Consider the following 17,909-nt stretch of genomic DNA (forward strand, 5'->3'; position numbering starts at 1 on the left):
GAGCACGAACGCCACCTTGCTCTCCTCACTAGCGAAAGTTCGTGGCTGCAACGAAAAATGCATAGAGCACCTAGTGAGGAAAGCTCTGCAAAAATTCGGCTCACCGCTGTAGAGCTCCGGAGTAGGAAGGCGGGGCTCTGACTGGGAGACAGCGTTGGATGGTACGAGGGGAGTGGCCGGCATGGGCGGCGCAGCGGGAAGTTGCAGCTGTTGAACTCGTTGGGTGAGCTCGGACACCTGCACCACAAGAGCACGAATAGCCTGCCCGACTCATTCATGCTCTTATCCTGGGCGTCCATCCGAGAAACGCTAGCCCGAATAAACTCCTCCAACAAAGAAGGAGTGGCACTTGCTGCTTCCATGTTGGTCAGATCGTTCTGTAACGCGTGAAAAGGATGAGGAAGCAAAAATGCAAGTTAAACCAGGTTTATTAAGAAAGATGAAATGGGCAAGAACACAGTCACAGATAATGTCTCTCGGATGGGTGGTGCAGGGACAAGATGGTCAGCGTGAAGTGCAGAGAAGAGTGATGATCCAGCGGTGAGTAATAATCCAAGGGAAGAATCCACGAAGAGACGAAATCACGATCAACATCCAAGACGACGAAACACACTGAAGACATGCACTCACGGACATCAAACAACGATCTGACAAACGGGAGAGATTGCAGTGAGGTTTTATAGAAGAGATAATAGACAACAGCTGGTGCGGAGTAACGAGATCAGCAGACGCGCTGATGAGCGGTGACGTAATACACAACAACACACACACACACGTCAAAACACGAGACATGAAGAACACAGTGGATTCATGAACCGTGACAGGGTGAAGAGCCAGTGGTGGTTTTGTAGGCAAACGTTAATGCCTTAAAATTTTATGTGAGCAGCTATTGGTGGCCAGTGCAAATTGATAAACAAAGGTGTGACGTGCGTTCTTTTTGGCTCTTTAAAAATTAATTCTGCAGCTGCGTTCTGGATAATTGTAAAGGTTTGATAGAACTGACTGGAAGACCTGCCAAAAGAGCATTGCAATAGTCCAGATTGGACAGAACAAGAGCTTGAACAAGGAGTTGTGAAGCATGTTCTGAAAAAAAAGAGCTGATCTTCCTGATGTTGAATAAATGATAAATAAATACAGCAAATCTGCAGAACCTGGCAGTTTTAGAAATGTGTTCTGAGTAAATCAGCTATCATCAATCACAACTGCAAGGTTTCTGACTGTTTTTGAAGGAGTTATGGTTGTGCCATGATGAAACGATGGGTTTGATGGAACCACAACCAAAGTTGAGTTGAGGAGATGGTCCTTCATCCAGCAAGAAACATCTGTTAGACAAGCTGAGATGAGAGCAGCTATCGTCCGATCATCAGGATGGAATGAAAGGCAGAATTGAGTGTCATCAGCATAGCAGTGATATGAAAAGCCATGTTTCTGAAAGAACCTAATGATGCCATGTAGATAGAGAAGAGAAGAGGTCCAAGAACTAGCCCTGGGGCACCCCAGTAGTTAGATGTTGCAACTTGGATACTTCACCTCTCCAAGATACCTTGAAGGATCTATCTGAGAGGTAAGACTGAAACCGCTGGAGTGTGGTTCCTGAGATGCCATTTGCCAATAGGGTTGACAGGAGGATCTGGTGGTTTGACTTCTTTCATAAAACATTAAAAAACCTTAAAGAGGTCAACGGATGCAAACTTTACTTTTACATGTTGTTTGAACATTAATGTGTGTTGGCAGTGTATGTACAAATCTACTCTATAATGATAAAAATCCACGCAGTGGTTTTTAATTAATCTGTAAAAATAATATCCCCTTTTTCAAATTGAGCCAAAAAAGTGAAGCTCTACTGATAGTATTCTATGCTTTTGGGACTAGTCACAAATTAAAAACACCCCTTAGAAGTCAGGAGCATATTGAAATGTGAAAGTTAGTTAATTGTAAGTAAGTAAGTAAGTCTACAGTGGTACTGGCTGACAAGTCCTGAATATCAATCATTACTACTGAAGTAGTTTTGCAATTGTTAGTGTACAGGTCTTAAAGATAGTACAAAACAAACCTGTTAGTAAAATGCACAATACACATACAGTCATGTGAAAAAGTGGACACCCCGTGGTTTTCCATGGTTTTCCGTATCAGGACATCATTAAAAAAAACTGGTCCTTGGCTGGTCTTAAAATTCTGAAAACAAAACCTCAGATGAACAACAACACATGACAAATTGCACCGTGTCATTATTCACTGAACAAAAATAAATCCAAAATGGAAAAGCCATGTTTGACAAAGTTAGGACACCCTTACTGTTAACATTGGAATTAAGAGGGTAAATAACAGTCAAGCACTGCTAATCAAATACCTTTGATTAACTGATCATCGGCAAGTCTGAGCGACTCTATAAAAGCATAAGCTTTAGCAGTTTGCTGGTCTGGAGCCTTCAGGTGTGTGTTAACACAATGTCAAGGAGGTAAGACATCAGCAATCATCTTAGAGAAGCAATTGTTGCTGCCATCAATCTGAGAAGAGTAATATGGCCATTTCCAAACAACTTTAAGTTTATTCACAACTGGAAGACATTTAAAACAGACACCTCTCCTTCCAGGCGTGGACGTCCCAGAAGATTCACCCCAAGATCAGACCGTGTAAAGCTCAGAGAAATGGCAGACAACCCAACAACTACACCTCAGACTCTACAGGCCTCAGTTCCCTGGTGAAAAAACCAGCATATGCTGGTAGGCATGTTTTGATGCTGGTTTAAGCTGGTCCTTTGCTGGTTTATGATGGTCCTTGACCAGCAACATGACCAGCATAAACCAGCAAAGGACCATCTTAAACCAGCATCAAAACATGCCTACCAGCATATGCTGTTTTTTCACCAATGTTAAATGATAAAGTTCATGATAATACCATTAGAAAAATATGGGACAAAAACGGCATGTTTAACAGGTCATAATTTATGAATCATAACCTGCCAATGGGCTAGCAATTTGATGTGCGTTACCCACCTGACATCACTGGAGCTATAATCTATAATCTCTGAAAAGTTTGGCCTGACGCTTTACTACTATTACTATTCGCTATTTATATCAAAAGAATTTAGATTCATTTAAATGTCTACCAACCAGATACGTGCCAGTATTTTTTTGTGTTGTGGCCTGTAATGACTAACTACAGTTTCTCGTTAACAAAATGTCAGAAGTTCATAAAACTTGGTACAGCACTTGACCAGCACTTGATCGGCTATTTATATCAGTGAATGACTGAAATATGTTGTCCACTAGAGGAAGCTACAGAAAACCTTTTCTCACAGGTTTAATAACTTCATACAATAAAAGTGCAAAGAAGAACATTTCTTCATCCTGAGTTTAATACAATTGGTTTGCAAGGAAATCTCTGATCTTTAACATTCTTATAGATAATTTAATGGCACATTCAGCTTATACCTTTCTCAGTGAATGTGTAAATTGTGTATAGTTATTATGAAAAACAATATATGTTTGCTTAACAGTGCACGGGAATATCTGTAGCAATAGCCAACAATACATTGTATGGGTCAAAATTATTGATTTTTCTTTTATGCCAAAAATCATTACAATATTAAGTAAAGATCATGTTCCATGAAGATGTTTTGTAAATTTCCTACAGTAAATATATCAAAACTTAATTTTTGATTAGTAATATGCATCAACTTCATTTGGATAACTGTAAAGGCGATTTTCTCAATATTTTGATTTTTTTAGCACCCTCAGATTCCAGATTTTTAAATAGTTGTATATCGGCTGTAAATGATGATGAATAAATCATAAACATAAATCATAAAAATGGACCCTTATGGTTGGTTTTGTGGTCCAGGGTTACATAAATCCTTCTTGATGTTTGTTGGTTCCTAGACGTGACTGAATATGAAGAGTTTATTTGCAAAAACAGATAACTCTGTTGTTTTAAATGTTCAAAAATCATGTTTTATTGTGTTAGCTGTATTTTTACTTAATCAGAATAACCCAACTAAAGTTTGATTGAGATTAACTGAAATGCACAATGAAAAAACATGATTTTTGAAAACCGAGTTCTGTTATTGCAAATGAACTCTTCATATACTGCTGTCCAAATAAAATGATGCACATATCCTAAGGTGCTTTAATCTGTACAGCAGGTGTTAACAGTGATTAACATCTTTTTTTTTTATTATTATTTAAGCTTTTATTTAATTTTTAATATACCTCAGTAATATTTAAACACCTGGGATAATATCTTTATGTCCTACAAAGCATTGCACATTTGACTTTAAACAAAAAGTTCACACAAAAACAGAGTTTTTAATGTTAGGACACACACTGTAGAAAGAAATATGACTTTGTACCACATTTAAAGTGCTGTGAAAAGCCATAATAAAGACCTTCTGACGGAATTCAGTTTATTTGTGGTTTGTTATATTCTGTTTACGACTGAAATGTCATTTGGCAACAAACTGATGAGTACAGTTAATGCAGTAAGTACGTTTTCAAACATTTTACTTTCTAAAAAAAAGACTTTAATAATCGTTAATGCACCTGGAATTGTTCAGAGGAATTGCTACATTTTAGTCGATTCCCATCTCTAACATCGAGTCCATAATGCCATCTCATCTCACACCTCTTCTGTCACGATTAATGTCCGCAAACAGTCGCCGTACTTTTCGCTCGTACCACCAATAAAAGGGGGAGTCCGGTAAAACCTGCCTTACTCTATTATCATTAATTTTATGCACAACATACCGCATTCCTACAAAATACTTATGTACATTTTCGAACAAACCTCGATTAAACGCCTCGCGTTGATTAAAGCTTCCAGTAACTGTATCCATCCTTAACCGCCCTCGTCCACCCCTCCAGCTGATGCAGTGGTGCGGTCCGTGAGAGGCAATGGCAGAGGTGTAGAGGGAGAGAGAGGAATCAAGCGTCCTGACAGCTTCACTTCAAACTCAACACCTTTGACACACTGACCAGTGGACAGCACATCCAGACCCGACACACCCGAGCCTCCCGACCGCCCGCGACTCGCAGCTCAGCAGGGCTTTCTTAATCTCAGGTGTGTGTGTGAATGAGCAGCGCTCATGTTAGCACAGACGTTAGCCCCTGTTTCTGCTCCACAACACTGTATTTATGTCATAAACACAAACCGAGCACTTATAAACACACGTGTATGCGTTTGTTTACAACGATACACGGCTGTTATTCAATCGCTCGTGCTTATAATAGCTCAGCAGCCGCTATTTTCATCCAGTTATGTCATAGATATGTGTAACTAACTGTTAGGCCTCTGCAGTTTGGGGGTGACTCTATTTTAGATCCAGAATTTGTGATGTGGGTTTGTTTGAGATGTAAGCTCATTTGCTTTGACTAATTATGGAGATTTTTCTACGTGAATCAGGTGAGATTTGTACTTAGATGTGGTTTGACAGCTGTACTGGATGTTGACACTGAGATTATAAACGTAGATCTGCACTGATCACTGATCAGTTACTCTAATGATTAGTTTTTCTTTAAATTTGTAGTTGCTAGTGAGGTTTGGTCCTGGTTTTATGGTTGTTTAGTGTAGAAGCAAGATCTGCATGTCTTCTAACTCTTTCTAACAGACCTGTCAAATGAAATCAAACAGCACAAGTGCTGTAGGTTTTTCACTGGGTGATACCAGTGTCGAAATATTGAGAACGGGGGGGGGGTCTGTATACAATATGTGACCACAAAACCAGTCTTAAGTCGCTGGGGTATATTTGTAGCAATAGCCAAAAATACACTGCGTGGGTCAAAATGATAGATTTTTCTTTTATGCCGAAAATCATTAGGAAATTAAGTAAAGATCATGTTCCATAAAGATATTTTGTCAATTTCCTACTGTAAATATACGAATACTTAATTTTTGATTAGTAATATGCATTGCAAAGAACTTAATTTAAAAACTTCAAAGGCGATTTTCTCAATATTTTGATATTTTTGCACCCTCAGATTCCATATACTGAAATAGTTGTATCTCGACCAAATATTGTTCCATCCTAACAAACCATACATCGACGGAAAGCTTATTTATTCTGATCGGTAAAAGTTACAGTTCATTGGTTTTTGTGATCTTATATGTGACGCTGGACCACTAAACCAGTCATAAGTGTAAATTTTTCGAAATTGAGCTTTATGCATCATCTGAAAGCTGACTAATTAAGCTTTCCATTGATATATGGTTTGTTAGGATAGAACGATATTCGGCCGAGATACAACTATTTCAGTATATGGAATCTGAGGGTGCAGAAAAATCAAAATATTGAGAAAATCGCCTTTAAAGTTGTCCAAATTAAGCAATGTATATTACTAATCAAAAATTAAGTTTCAATACATTTACAGTAGGAAATGCACAAAATATCTTAATGAAACTTGAGCTTTACCTAATTTCCTAATGATTTTTGGCATAAAAGAAAAATGTATAATTTTGACCCACAATGTATTTTTGGCTATTGCTACAAATATAATCCAGCGACTTAAGACTGGTTTTGTGGTCCAGGGTCAATGATAGACTCTTTTAATGTCATCTAATGATTCTTGTTCTAAATATACCTGATAAGATTTTTTGGTGTGATATGGTGATATGGTGGTTTTTTTTTTTTTTTTTTTTGGTATATGATAAAAAAAAAAAAAAAAAATCTGAATGCATTCAAATGTATGGGAGAAAAAAACTAAAACCCCTTTTCATCTTGGACCCTTATATTTTTAATTATCTCGTATTTAGTTTTTTTTATTCTAATTTGAGTTTAAGTTTTGGTCATTTAGTTTAGTTTCACTATTACTTCAGTGTAAACTTATTCCGATTTATTTAGTTTCATTTTATTTTTTTTTTTATAGTTTTAGTTAACAATAACAACACTAATGAGAATGCTGTAATGAATTCATTGTCACCCACTTTTTCATGTCTTTTCCCCCCAGTTTAAGCCGAAGCCACACACCATGTCCTTAAAACCGCGGGTGGTGGATTTCGATGAGACGTGGAACAAGCTCCTAACGACAATCAGAGCGGTTGTGATGCTTGATTACGTGGAGAGAGCAACATGGAACGACCGCTTCTCGTATCCTTCACTGAGCTGATTCGAGTTCTAGCAGAGACACATCTTTCCTAATTTAGATGAAAGTGCAATGAAACTACTGCTTCCTCTTTTTTTCTTCCTTTCGTTTCTTGCAATTAGTTTTTTTTGTAAATTCATTTTATGACTGTGCAAAGCCATAATTAGTTTACTTTCATTTTTATGTGCACTGCTGTTCAAAAGTTTGGGGTCAGTAAGATATTAAAAGAAATTAATACTAATCAGAAATGTTTCTTGAGCTGCAAATCAGCATATTAGAATAATTTTTAAAGGATTGTGTGACAGTAGACTAATGATGCTGAAAATCCAGCTTTACATCACAGAAATAAATTACATTTTTATTAAAATAGAACTCAGCTCTTTTAAATTATAACTTCTTATCAACCCTAAACTTTTGAACAGTAGTGTAACTTAATGTATCCTGGATTAAAATTTCCTTAACATGCGTTTTAGTGACATATATGCGCTGTGTGTTGCATATCCAGAGCCTTTAGGGGAAAAACTGTACACTGAGACAAAGGTGTTTCTGGAAAATCACGTCCGGCAGTTGTTCAAGGTAAGAACGGGCGATGCTCGTGGCTCAGACCGGTGTCGTTATGGTTTAACTGTGGATATGTTCCATCATTGCGGTTTGTGTCTTTCAGAGAGTCCTGGATTCGGAGGAAAAGGTTTTGGTGATGTATCACAGATACTGGGAGGAATACAGCAAAGGTGCTGAGTACATGGATTGCTTATACAGGTAAATTCAGTTACTGCAGCACAGGGAATTCTTGTGGAAATTAAAGGTGATGTGTGCAATATTTTTCAATGTTACAGTTCTCCTAGCCAAGTTTAAAGGGATAGTTCATCTAAAAATGAAAGTTCTGTCATCATTTATCTTTATGTTGTTCCAAACCTGTGTGAGTTTCTTCTGTTGAACACAAAAGATATTTTGAAGAATGTTGGTAACCAGTGTTGGGGGTAACGCATTACAAGTAACGCGAGTTACGTAATAATATTACTTTTTCAAGTAACTAGTAAAGTAACGCATTACTTTTGAATTTCTAAGAAAATGTCTGAGTTACTTTTTCAAATAAGTAACACCAGCTACTTTTTCCCCCATTCATTGATTGACAAGTCCCCTGTCAGGAAATTGGGAGTAAATATGATGTTACTGTATTTTAGGATTGAGTATTCCTCAAAATGAGTAAAAACAGTGAAATGCAAACTCAGAATATGACGCCACCATGCAATAATTAAATATGTTAAATAAAACAAATATCCTTTATGTATTTAATGCCATTTTATGAACCAGTGTCTTTGCTGCTGACCTTCAATGATGCAATTCAACCATACTAATAAGCAAAAATTACTTTAGATAAACTAACATTTGTGCTTCATTTTTTTTTAATCTTTTTTTTGTGATCTCCTGCATAAATGTACTTTTATTTCAGCCTGAGGTGAATTTATTCACTTTTGGTATAAAAGGGTTTGTACGTTAGAATTGTTTCATATTAAAAACAAAGAAGCAAGTCCTGCCCAGATTTAAAAGGTAACGCAAAAGTAATGTAACACATTACTTTCCAAAAAAGTAACTAAGTAAAGTAATTAGTTACTTTTTCAGGGAGTAACGCAAAATTGTAATACTTTTAAAAGTAACTTTTCCCAACACTGTTGGTAACCAAACAGTTCCATACATTCCAAAAATTAGTATGGAAGTCAAAGGGGAAAGTAAAACAATTTGGTTACCAACATTCTTCAGAATGTCTTCTTTTGTATTGAACAGAAGAAAGAAACAACGGAATGAGGGTGAGTAAATGATGACAGAACATTCACACTATCCCTTTAATGTCAGAGACGCCTACACATAAGCAATTCATAGGTTGACTGGTTTTGCTCAAAAATATCAGATCTGTTTGGAACGGCCATTATTTTTGCAGTTCTGTTTGGTATGGCTAGTTCATTTTTAAGTTGCACGTAAACTGTACTGACTCCAGAGTTTTTGTGTGGTAAATGGTATTCTTGTTAATGCGGGTGTGATACTTAAATGGCAAATGCTTATTTAATAATGGTCTAAAAGTGTTTATATCATGACTGAGTGGATGTTGAAGAATTAGATGATTGTTTTTTTGTGTTTAACCTTAGTTTAACACTTTCTTGGGCTTTAGAATAAGAAAGTCAGTCAATTTCAATTAAGTAGTAACGTAAAACCTGCAGTATATTAGTACACACTACTGTTCAAAAGCTTAGGGTCAGTAAATTGTAAATATTTTTGATATAGAAGTCTTTTCCGCTCATTCTGCTGCATTTATTTGTTAAAAAATCCAGCAAAAACAATAATATTGTGAAATATTATTGCAATTTGAAAAAACTCATGTTCTAGTTGAATATCTGTTAAAATGTAATTTATTCCTGTGATCAAAGCTGAATTTTCAGCATCATTACTCCAGTCTTCACTGTCACATGATCCTCAGAAATCATTGTAAATTGCAGATTTGCTGCTCAATAAACATTTCTGATTATTATCTGTGTTGAAAACAGTTGTGCTGCCCAATATTTCTGTGGAAACCGTGATGCATTTTTTCAGGATTAATGGTAAATTCAAAAAAACAGTATTTATTAGAAATATAAATCTTTTGTAACCTTATAAATGTCTTTTTCGCTTTTGATCATTTTGTATTAATTTCTTTAAAATGTTTTACTGACCCAAAACTTTTGAATGGTAGTTGTCTTATCAAAGATAAATACTTAAAGTAATAGACTAGTTTTGCAATCCTTAATCTAGTTTAGTAAAATCTTGATGGAACAAATGAATATGTCATCAAAGAGATATTAAAATCACGTTTGGTGTTGCTTTTGGTTCATTCACATTTTGGCAAACGTATTAGCAGTTAATCTGGTTATTCTGTTATGCAAAAAATGTGCATACTGTGTATGCATAATACATTCTAGGTAAGAGTGCATTTGAATGCCATTGTGAAAACACACTCCCTATACTTTGATATTGTTGGTTGATAATACTTGGGGACAATATTTTATTTGTTTTCTTTTATATTCTATTTGAAGTCATACATTTTGTTATTACTCAAGCTGATGGTTTACTATCATGTGCTAGTTTGATTGCACAAGGTATTGTTTCTCTGGCATGCAGACCTCGGCCTCACCAAGGCCTTTGGTCAAATTCAGCTTGATTTCACCATGCTGGACTGAACCCATCACTGTCCCGCTGGTCTTGGTCAGCTGTGAAAACAAGGAGCTATTGAATTGACGTCATCCACAGCTTTAATGTGCATCAACACACGCACATACTCATCTAAAATAATAGCCTCCTTAATGAGTGTTTTTGTGAATTTCCCGCAGGTATCTTAACACACAGTTTATTAAGAAGAACAAGCTGACCGAAGCAGACCTGCAGTATGGATATGGAGGGGTGGATATGAATGAGCCGTTAATGGAGATTGGAGAGGTATGCATGGTTTCGTAAGCAGTTTCTTATGACACAGGCTGTTGGCATGTGAACTCATGTTGACACACTGTTAACATTTTAAATGTCAAGCTTGGTGTTTATTCTTTCATAAACAGTATAATGGTTTATAAGTAGTGTTTTTGTTCTGTTTTTAGCTTGCACTTGACATGTGGCGGAAGTTAATGATTGAGCCCCTTCAACCGATGCTGATCGGGATGCTTCTGAAAGAGATCAAGAAGTAGGTTAAACTTGAAAATGTTTTCAGGTTAAATACAACTTTAACAGTAAACCTTTTTTTTTGTTTTTGTTTTTTTTTGTTTTTTTTTTGCTGCTTATTTCACTACATTTTTACTCTGACCTGAAATATTTATTTTATTTTATTTTATTTTATTTTATTTTGCCCAGTTGCTTGTTGTTTTTGTTGTGTATTACTGTAAATGCATTTACGGTTTGTTTTTAGAAACAAAAAATGTAATTATCTTTGGTACCACAGATACTTTCCATTGACTTGTTACGATTGCATGGCCTGAACCCAAGTTCAGTTTTATTGATTATATTCCATTATACATTGTTTGAGGAAACTTTTGCAGATTTATTCAGTTTCAATGTTTTTTTTTGTTTTTGTTTGTTTTTGTTTTTGTTTTCTTTTGTTATAGCGACCGATGTGGGGAAGACCCCAATCAGAAGGTAATCCATGGGGTTATCAACTCCTTTGTTCATGTTGAACAGTACAAGAAAAAGTTTCCTCTAAAGGTAAGTGTGGTCAGTTTTTTTGTGTTTGTGCAAACATGAAGCTTTCAAAATATTTCATTTTTTTTTTTTTTTATTTTGTTCAAAAGTTTGCGGTCAGTTAGATTTTTTTTTTTATTTTTTAAAGACAAATAGTACTTTTAATGTTTTAAAATGTGTTGCAAAAATTGCATCACAGTTTCCACAACTGTTTTCAACACCGATAATAACCAGAAATGTTTTTTGAGCAGCAAATCAGCATATTAGAATGATATCTGAAGGATCATGTGACACTGAAGTCTGGAGCAATGATGCTGAAAATTCAGCTTTGCATCACAGAAATAAATTACATTTTACTATATATTCACTTAGAAAACAGTTGTTTTAAATAGTAATAATGTTTCTCAATATTACTGTTTTTACTGTATTTTTGATCAAATTATTGCAGTCTTGGTGAGAGAGACCGCAAACATTTGTGTACATATTTGTGTACATATTTGCATGCTTAGAGTTTGTGTATCAGCAATCATGCATCTCATTTAAAGGCCACACCCTCTTTTCTCTTTATCCAGTTTTATCAGGAAATCTTTGAGGGGCCGTTCCTGACAAAAACCGGAGAGTATTACAAACAGGAAGCCTCCAATCTACTGCAGGAGTCCAACTGCTCCCAGTATATGGAGAAGGTGAGAAGGTGTAACCACAGCATGACCATCTTTTACATTTAGAGCCATTACTTTAACATGGTTTCTCTGATTTTTGGTCCATGTTGCTGGTTGATATCTAGCTTTATTGTGGTCTTGCTGGCCAGTGGCTGATGCTCTCTGATTCTGCAGGTTTTAGGCCGGTTGAAAGACGAGGAGGTGAGATGTCGGAAGTATCTGCACCCCAGCTCTTACGCCAAAGTCATCCATGAATGTCAGCAGAGGATGGTGGCCGATCACCTGCAGTTCTTGCACGGGGAGTGTCAAAATATCATCAGACAGGAAAAGAGAGACGGTCAGCACAATTCTAATTATTGCTTTATGTTTTTATGTATGTGCTTCAGTTGGCGTGTTATAACTGTAGGACGTCCTGATGGTTTGTTTGGTTTTAGATATGGCGAATATGTACACGCTACTGCGGGCCGTGTCCAGCGGCTTACCTCACATGATCCAGGAGCTCCAGGTTCACATTCACGATGAGGGTCTCAGAGCCACGAGTAACCTCTCTCAGGAAAACGTGAGTGCTCTGGGTTGTTTAAAAATACTTCTAAACGTGTCTAAACGTGATGTACAGCTAAGTAAAACAGCTGTATGCACAGAATTATTTGTATATAGTATTAATTGCAGTGATCTTTGTCCTGCAGATGCCAACGCAGTTTGTGGAGTCGGTGTTGGAGGTTCATAGTAAATTTGTCCAGTTGATTAACACAGTGTTGAATGGGGACCAACACTTCATGAGTGCGCTTGATAAGGTACACTTACAGTTCAACACCGTTTATATACAGTATTAAGCATTTGGACACGCTTACTCATTATTACAGTTTTCCGTATTTCAGAATAATAGTAAAAGCATCAGTACTTTGAAATAATGCAAATGCAGTTATGAAATTTGTATAATATAATATAATATAATACTTTTCCAGAACAACAATTCACAAATCATTTACTCACCCTCTTGTCATCAAAGATGTTTATGTCTTCTGTCTTCAGTCGTGAAGAAATTACGTTTTCTGAGGAAAACATTTCAGGATTTTTCTCCATATAATGGACTTCACTGGTGCCCAAATTTTGAACTTCCAAAATGTAGTTTAAATGCAGCTTCAAAGGGCTCTAAACGATCCCAGTCGAGGATGAATGGTCTTAATAACGAAACGATTGATCATTTTTTTCGGAAAATAAAAATGTGTATACTTTTTAAGCACAAAAGCTCGTGTAGCACAGGCTCTGGGATGCGCGTTCACGGCGCTACGTACTATTGAATCATGTCGAAAGGTCAAAGCGAAGGTGCAAAGACTAAGAAAGTGCAAGTAAGTCAGACGCTGTTTACAGACAAAAAGGTACAACAATGTCAGACGATTCTGAAGTTGTAGGAGAAAATAAGATGGTGTTTTCGCCATACTCTGTCTTTTTAAACCGGAGTATACAGACAATGAAGTTAGATGTAATTCCTAGTAGTGATGGGAAGTTCGGATCATTTTACCGACTCGGACCTTTGAGTCTCGTTCAGCAAAATGAACGAATCTTTTTTTGAGTCTTTTCGTTCATTTTAGCAAAATATAATTAAAATGTTACATGTTACTTCCCTAACACATCTACTGCTTACACAAACGTTGATCACACTACGAACAAGACAAAACTATAATGCTATAAGAAACAGAAAAGATTAATTCATTGTTTACCTGGGTCTTTAGTCTTTGATTAGCTCACTTCACCTTCACTTCAAGTTTTCGGGTTCGAGTCGTTCGTTCACCACATGACAGCCCCATAAGATGAACGAACAACTCGAAAAACCCGAAGACTCAAAACAGGTGAACTAATTCCAGTACAGAACCTAATAGGATGTTGCGCATGCGTGACTGAACGAATCACTCCCCGAGACGACTCGAATCGAAAGAATGAAAGAATCGTTCAAGAACGACCCATCACTAATTCGTAGCATCGTGGACGCACATCCCAGAGCTTGTGCTACACGAGCTTTTGTGCTTTGTGCTTTTCAAAAAAAAAAAAAAAAGGCAGATCGTTTCGCTAGATAAGACCCTTCTTCCTCGGCTAGGATCGTTAAGAGCCCTTTCAAGAAAAATACGGAGAAAAATCCTGAAATGCTTTCCTCAAAAACCATAATTTCTTTACGACTGAAGACAGAAAGACATGAACATCTTGGATGACAAGGGGGTGAGTAAATTATTTGTAAATTGTTGCTCTGGAAGTGGCGTTCTCCTTCAATATATAATTTAATGTAATATAATAAAATGACATGATTGTAAAAGCCTCAGTATTTTAAAACAATACAAATGCATTTATGGTAATTATTGATATATAATAAAATATAGTATAACAATGATAATCAAACAGTATTTTTAAATAGTACACATTCTGGAAACAGTGATACCTGTGATACTTTTTTTCAGGATTCTTTAATGAATAAAAAGTTAAAAAGAACAGCATTTATTCCAAATAGAAATCTTTAACAATATACACTACCATTCAAAAGTTTAGGGTCAGTAAAATAGTTTTTGAAAGAAATTAATACTTTGATTTAGCAAAGATGTGTTAAATTGATAAAAAGTGAAAGCAAAGCCTTATTTTATTGGAAAAGATTTTATTTGAATACATGCTGTTCTTTTTAACTTTTTAGTCATCAGAATCCTGAAAAAAGTATTACAATATTTGGCAAGCACAAGTTTTGCCAATATAGATAATTCAAATAATAAATCAGCATATTAAAATTATTTCTGAAGGATCATGTGACACTTAAGACTGGATTAATGGCTGATTAAAAAATCAGCTTTGCATCACAGGAATAAATTATATTTTAAAGTATATTAAAATAGAAACCATTATATTGTAATAACATTTCACAGAATTACTGCTTTTTTTCCTGTATTTATGACAAATAAATACAGCCTTGATGCAAAAAACATTACAAGTCTTACTGATTTTTAAACAATACAAATGCAATTATGCAATTATGGAAATGTTTAATATATAATATAATAGAACAGTAATATTAAATGCATAAAACATTTTATTAATACAAATGCAATTATGGAATACAAAAATAGTATAATACATACTTGGCACTCTTCTCCATTTAGTCCAGTAGGGGGTATCTGGCATCAGTATGCATTGCCCTCAGGTTCATGTGTGTGTTTAGAAACACTGGTTTGTGGTTTGTGATTTTATTGCTCATTTCCTTCCAGGCCTTGACTTCAGTAGTGAACTACAGAGAGCCCAAATCCATCTGCAAAGCGCCTGAGCTGGTGTGTAATTGCTATTTATCCTCAGCTACTACCAACTTTTGATCAAGATGACTAAATAAACTCTGAATGAACCTAATGAACACATGCAGTCAGAACATTAACGCTCCTTTTCCTCTTTACCGGTGTTTCTCATGCTGTGGCACAGCTGGCTAAGTACTGTGACAATCTGTTGAAGAAATCTGCAAAAGGAATGACAGAGAATGAGGTTGAAGACAAACTGACCAGCTTCATCACAGTCTTCAAATACATTGACGACAAAGATGTGTTTCAGAAGGTGAGCCCATGCCTTGATTTATCCACATGTATAGAAGAAGAAGAACTTAAAATCCTGTTGAAACCAGGTCTTCCAGCCTGGTCATAGCTGGTTTGCAGGCTGGCTTTTTGGAATGCAAACTAAAAGCTATTGGCCAAGCATTTTGATAAGTTCTGTCAATATGCTAGCAATGTGTTAAAACAAGCTAGCATTGTTATACGTGCAGTATGTTAAAGGGTCATGAAACCCCCGTTTCAGCACTAGTGAGTTCTCACCACAGGTTTGAAAAATGCTGCAAAAGAGGGCGTGGTGCGCTGCGGAGCGGAGGGGGAAGAGGGGAGAGAGTCAACTTCAGGTTCAGACGGTTCAGACAGTTTCATTTCGCTCCCATTGAGTAAACAACACAAATAAATGCACAGCCATTTGCACGCCACATCGAAAACATATATATATGAACATGCTGTTGTACCTCTATTAACTTTTTAAGGCTATTTTGCTGCGTTTATAATTCTTTTGACGGGTTGCATCAAGGAGTTGTAAAAACCGCTATTACACTCACTTTATGAATCGCGTTTGTGCAAACTCTTACAAAGCAAACAAAAACAAACACTCTTCCATCCATGAACGGTTCTCTCAGTTAATATACGCAATCTCAAGTCTGAAGCGTCTGCCATAGCAAATCAACACACGCTGTCGTGAGTAATTAGGCGAAGCGTCTTCTCATAGGATAAGAACACGCAGCCTCATGAATAATTATGAGACACCGACGCGTCATCGATGTACTATGGTCTGTTGCCACGTCAAAAACTGTGACGTCAGCACAATGTAGATTATAAACCCAAAAGTTGAAAATAGTGCAAAAAAGCTCAAAATTAACCAGTTTTCTCCAACAGAATGCAAACTGAACGGATGAACGGCTGCAAACCCCTCTGATGAAATCTCAGAAAAAGTAGTCCGGGGTTTCATGACCCTTTAAGAAATCCATAACAGCATGTTAAAACAAGTTAGAAACCTATTAAAACATGTTAACAGCATGCTAGCAATGTGTTAAAACATGTTAACATTAAAAAATGTGTATACAATTGAACATAATAATAATGTGTATAATATGTTAAAATATCTTAGCAGCTTGTTAACAACATGTTAGAAAACATAAAATGTTATTAACATGTTAAAACATGTTAGCAAAGTTTTAAATTGTATTAGCACATTGTTGGGACTGAGTTGTGTTGTAAAATGCTAGAACATGGTAGAAACATGCTAGTAACATGGTAAAACATTTTAGCAAGGTGTTAAAAGATGCTAGCGTTGTGCTATCAATGTGCTAAAACATTCTGGCAGTACATTTACATGTTAAAACGTTAGCAAAATGTTAAAATATGTGCTAAACTTGAACAGCATGTTATTAACATTTTAAAACATTAGCAAAGTTTTCCAACCTATTAGAATATTATGAAAATTCTCAAACATGGTAGAAACATGCTATGGACATGGTAAAACATTGTAACAACGTGATAAAACATGTTATCATTGTGTTAGCAATGTACTAAAACATGTTAGCAGCATGTTATCAACATTTTAAAAGAAAAATGTGGAAAAACATGTTAGAAACACTGAAAATGTTAAAGCATTACCACATGTTATGAAAATGGTAAAACATGGTATAAACATTCTAACATGTACCAATGTTTTCAATGTGCTAAAACATTATAGCAGCTTGTTAACATGTTAAAACATTAACAATTTATGAGCATGCTGAAACAAGATAGAAATGTGTTAGCGGTGTATTAATATGTTAGCAATGTGTTACCACTATTGTGGCAGTAATGTGGTAAAACATGTTAAAACATGTTAACCAAATGCTAAAATATGTGAACAGTGCTAAAACATGTTAGCAACATGTTATTAACATATTAGCAAAGTTTTACATTGCATTAGCACATTATGAAAATGCTAAAACATGGTAGAAACATGCTAGCAACATGGTAAAACATTTTAACAAGGTGTTAAAACATGTTAGCATTGTTGTGCTATCAATATGCTAAAACATTCTGGCAGTACGTATACATGTTAAAACATTAGCAAAATGCTAAAATATGTTAGCATTGTACTAAAACATGAGCAGCATGTTATTAACATTTTAAAACAGCAAAGTTTATTCCTATTAGAATATTTCGAAAATTCTAAAACATGGTAGAAACATGTTATGAACATGTTAAAGCATTAGCAAAGTTTTAAATTGTATTAGCACATTATGAAAATGTTAAAGCATGGTAAAAACATGTTAAAAACGTGGTAAAACATTGTAACCGCGTGTTAAAACATGTTAGCATTGTGCAGGAAATGTGCTAAAACACTTTAGCAGTGCTAAACATGTTAGCTGCATGTTGTCAACATTTTAAAAAATAGAAAAAATGTAGAAAAA

The 17,909-nt window shown here is 35.7% G+C and overlaps 1 protein-coding gene across 1 annotated transcript in view; it reads left to right on the forward strand.

The window, feature by feature from the left end:
- The first annotated feature begins 4,877 nt into the window (after positions 1-4,877).
- cul2 (cullin 2) overlaps positions 4,878-17,909 on the forward strand; it is a 24,501-nt gene continuing 11,469 nt past the window's right edge. Inside the window, exons 1-13 of the mRNA XM_051097549.1 lie at positions 4,878-5,058; positions 6,942-7,081; positions 7,550-7,652; positions 7,741-7,835; positions 10,436-10,541; positions 10,697-10,779; positions 11,198-11,294; positions 11,843-11,953; positions 12,104-12,266; positions 12,364-12,488; positions 12,616-12,723; positions 15,172-15,231; positions 15,377-15,505. Of these exons, the coding sequence (XP_050953506.1) occupies positions 6,963-7,081; positions 7,550-7,652; positions 7,741-7,835; positions 10,436-10,541; positions 10,697-10,779; positions 11,198-11,294; positions 11,843-11,953; positions 12,104-12,266; positions 12,364-12,488; positions 12,616-12,723; positions 15,172-15,231; positions 15,377-15,505 (1,299 nt within the window). The 5' untranslated portion in view covers positions 4,878-5,058; positions 6,942-6,962. The remainder of the gene's footprint in view (positions 5,059-6,941; positions 7,082-7,549; positions 7,653-7,740; positions 7,836-10,435; positions 10,542-10,696; positions 10,780-11,197; positions 11,295-11,842; positions 11,954-12,103; positions 12,267-12,363; positions 12,489-12,615; positions 12,724-15,171; positions 15,232-15,376; positions 15,506-17,909) is intronic.

Source organism: Labeo rohita, chromosome 24 (genome assembly GCF_022985175.1).
Source record: "Labeo rohita strain BAU-BD-2019 chromosome 24, IGBB_LRoh.1.0, whole genome shotgun sequence".
Taxonomy (NCBI): Eukaryota; Metazoa; Chordata; class Actinopteri; order Cypriniformes; family Cyprinidae; genus Labeo; species Labeo rohita.